The sequence below is a fragment of the Garra rufa genome, chromosome 10 (assembly GCF_049309525.1).
Source record: "Garra rufa chromosome 10, GarRuf1.0, whole genome shotgun sequence".
Taxonomy (NCBI): domain Eukaryota; kingdom Metazoa; phylum Chordata; class Actinopteri; order Cypriniformes; family Cyprinidae; genus Garra; species Garra rufa.
The window spans coordinates 32877932-32881878 of record NC_133370.1 but is presented as its reverse complement, the minus strand read 5'-3'; the positions used below and the strand labels follow the sequence as shown (position 1 = coordinate 32881878).

At 36.7% G+C, this 3947-nt stretch overlaps 1 protein-coding gene across 1 annotated transcript in view; it reads right to left on the bottom strand.

Annotated features, from left to right (window-relative positions):
* Window positions 1-1380: 1380 nt before the first annotated feature.
* The window catches only part of tfa (transferrin-a), an 11959-nt gene continuing 9392 nt past the window's right edge, over window positions 1381-3947 (bottom strand). The window contains 9 exon segments of the mRNA XM_073849433.1: window positions 1381-1487; window positions 1635-1800; window positions 1991-2116; window positions 2119-2177; window positions 2290-2354; window positions 2462-2612; window positions 2720-3082; window positions 3731-3751; window positions 3854-3945. Coding sequence (XP_073705534.1) covers window positions 1381-1487; window positions 1635-1800; window positions 1991-2116; window positions 2119-2177; window positions 2290-2354; window positions 2462-2612; window positions 2720-3082; window positions 3731-3751; window positions 3854-3945 — 1150 coding nt within the window.

The window sequence follows — 3947 nt, the reverse complement described above, 5'->3', positions numbered from 1 at the left end:
GTTTTGCTGGCTTCATCTTTCTGGTTGACCAAGGTGGACTACAAGAAACTTGTTGCAGTTGAGACAGGCACAAGTAAGAGAAAGTTACTAAATTTCCTGCCTGTTTAGGATCGCTATAAGAAGCACCATTAGAAGACGACCTGTATTGCGAAGTCCTCGATTTTCCCGTGGAATTGGGCAACTTTATCACTTTAGAAGTGATCCAAATAACTTGATATTTATACCATGGAATGTGAATTTACCAGGAGAACCCTACCAAAAAACATGTAATTTACTCCCTAAATGCAATTTTTAATTGTGGACCACCTTCGAAAAGTGACTGGGTTATGATTAGGCTAGTGTTGTGTAGCAATCGGGCCAGTTTTTTTGTGAAAACCTGACAACACTGAAGATGACATACCGTTTACTGTCAAATAGGAATAGGCTAACAACAATTTATTTTCTCTTTATCACTAAAAGATGTCTGAAATAAACATATTAAAACAATGTGCATGGTTTGAATTACAATTAATGTGATATCCATTGTCAGAAGTTTTAGGCTTATTAAAAGTGTGGGGGTCGATTGCTGTCTTTAAAAAAAAAACTGTCCCCAGTGCCTACTGTGCGCCTGCTATGTAGTAGCCAATGATATTTGATTAAGAACCAAAACCACAGATGCCGGTCCAATCAAGTGTCTGGAGAGAAAAGTTTTCTACCAAGCAATGACTGGATGAGAAGGGAACAGATCCCCTGTAGCACTTCTTAGGCCTTCATAGCTGACCTGAGGCGTATAGCTATAAAAATATAGGAGGAATGAAGTGATCAGAATATGATAAAACGATTAAATGCATCATAAAATTAGAAACACGATGAAGTACAACAAATGCCTGAAATGAGAACTGTTAGCCTAATAACTAGCTGAATATTTCACAGAAACACATCCAGTGGAAAACAAGCTTATGTTGTTTTGCTTCATACCATGTGGTGAAATATTTTTCAGATTCTGGTCAATTTCCATTAAATTATTACTTCTAAGTTTTATGAATTCAAATTAATGTAAGTATTAACATTCTGAAAACATCTGGCAAACATAGCAAGCATCTGAAAAATAAAGAATACCCCCTACATTTGATTATTTAGATCTACAGATACTTTGATTAGCTTTTCTGATAACTTTTAATATGGAATATGATATTAATTTGAGTAGTATTTTTATTTCTTATATTTCTTTGAATTAACGTTCAAAAGAACTACAACTAAAACAGAACTAAAACAGAAATCTTTGAAATTGCTACTGTCAAGAACTGAATTATACATTACTGCCAAGCGTCACTGTTATGCCATATGTAATGTGCTATATTGTGCATTCTTCTTATGAAATGTACAATAATGAATTTTAAGTCATTTTTTTGTGTGGAGTTGGTGGTGTTGGTGTTGGTGTTGGTGGTGGTGTTGTTGGGCATGAGGTGGGCCAGGGCAGTCTACACGAGTACATGCCTTCACCAGATCTGTGAAGAAAACATTAGAATAAATCACTACATTACACCATTGTAAGTCAAAAGTAACAAGAAATGGCTATAGAACTTAACATTTATAACAAAATCTATTTTTTTAATTTACCAGGCACTGTAGGAAATCATAGACAAACCGTATACCTGGTTCAGCCTGGCCACTCACATAGGTCCTTTCAATCATGTCAATGTGCAGTTGAGTCAGGAAACCCACCAGGGGTTTAGTATTCTCTTGGAGGCATTTAGTGGAATCAGTGAAAATGAGGTTTCTTTTACCCTCTGACTTGAACAGCGGAACTTCTGAATTGGCCTGAAATATAGTGAAGAGGATTCAAAATAAAGACAAATACTTGCAGACAAAATGTAGAAACATATTGCCATTACAAATCTAGTCTTGTAACACCAACCTGTTACCAACCTGCGCAAATGCAGAATGTGGAAAAGAAAAGAAAAAAACGGAAAATCACAGGAAAATCTACACAGAACTGCAATGAACTCACTTGAGCCTCCTTCAGAACGTTCACCACATCAGCGCGTGTATCTTCCCGGGTGACCACAGCATGAGCTGGTACTATGGCAAGGTGACAGTCAAGATATTCAGGGTGTTTTACTGTTTGTCTGGTGATTTTGGACAGATCAGTTCAAAATCTGCAGACTTAAGATCCTTAGCCCAGTCTGGTCCTTTACCTAAGCAGATACAGATATAGAAAAGGTGCTATATCAGAAAAATCTAACACTTTAAAAATGTTAAACTGTGAAACAATGTGAAGCTTTATTTATTAATGCAAACCACACTAACCATCTGTGTAATCCTCAACAATAGTGTGCCTGATAAAAGCAACTTCATTGTTTTCTGCAAGACACCTAGGAGTGACATCATATCTTGCTTTATATTGTGCAGTGAAGTCAGCGTACAAATCTAAAAAGCACATTTCTCTTTTAGTTACACTGTGTGATATAGGGTCCAGTACCTGAAAGCCCCATCATAGCCATAATATTTTTCCCCAGAGGAAGCTTTGCACTTGTTCTTATCTCCCACTGCCTTTCCACTTCCTTTACACAATTCGCACATTTTTGAATGAGGATCAGCACCAGGAAGACAGCCTTTACTGAAGAAAGTGTCTAAGAAATGAAGGGAAAATGTGTTGTTTTATGTGATTGCAACAACTTTGCATGATCGTCCACAGAAAAGATGTATAAACCAATTGTGAGTATTTATTAATACTCACGTAGGGTACAATGTTGTTTTCTGTCGCATATGGCTGAATCTGGGACATACCAGCCAGCATCGGTGTTCAGGCCAGTGTGGCAGGACTTCCTCCCTCGCAGGTTCTTCCAGGTTACACCTGAGCCCTTACGCACCACAGCCACGACATAGTAGCTTGAGGCATCTGTGCACATCACAGAAATTAACTTTAAAGATCTGTTTGCACAAAGAACAATAACTATAAAGACAACTACAACAATAATGATATTAGCGCCAACACGAACAATAGTCGACAATAGTCTGTTTGTTAGAGGTGTGCTCTGCAGTTTTGCTGTCTTCCACTTTAAATGCTTAAGCTCTTTGAAGCAGGGTGAATTCTGATTGGCTGTCAATGTTTTTATAGTTTATCAGCTGGAAAACATTGTGTTGAAAGTGATTCCAACTATATCTTTTCTCTGTTCCATTTTTGTTATGGTTGTGGTGTTGACACAACCATTTATATTTAAAATAAATTTAAAAATTATATCATTATCGTTCTTGGTGTCAACAGACCTTAAGGGAAAATTCTGTCAACATTTACTTACTGCGACTTTCTTTCTTCTGCTGAGCACAAAAGATGGCAAATCCCTTAAGGGGATAGTTCGCCCAAAAATGAAAATTTTGTCATCACTTGTTTGTACTCACTCTCATGTTGTTCCATGTCCTGTATGAGTTTCTTTCTTATGTTGAACATGAAAGAAGATATTTCGAAAAATGCTGGTAATCAAACAGTTGATCATCCCTATTGACTTCCATAGCATTTCTTTCTATGGCACCAAGTCTTCAAAATTTTTCAAAATATCTTCTTTTGTTTAACATAAGAAAGAAATTTATAAAGGTTTGAACTGACATTAGGCTAAGTAACTGATGACATAATTTTAATTTTTGGAGTAATTGTTCCTGTAAAACAGGATTAGCGATCCAGTTTTATAGAAAACAGTAACAGACCAGTATAGAGCAGTGCTTCACAAAAGTGAAAGTATTTTATTCTTACCTTCACCAGCATCACAACTTTCTGCAAGGAAAGAATGAATAGAATATTAGGTTACATCAAATATGTTAATTCTGACAAACAGGTGGCCCAGAACTGATTTATGAAATATGTGTTCATTCTTACGTTGATCATACTGCTCAACCATAACTGGAACTAGACCACACTTTCCAGCAATATATACCTGGCCACCATCAACCGCAATGGCATCTGCTTCTCT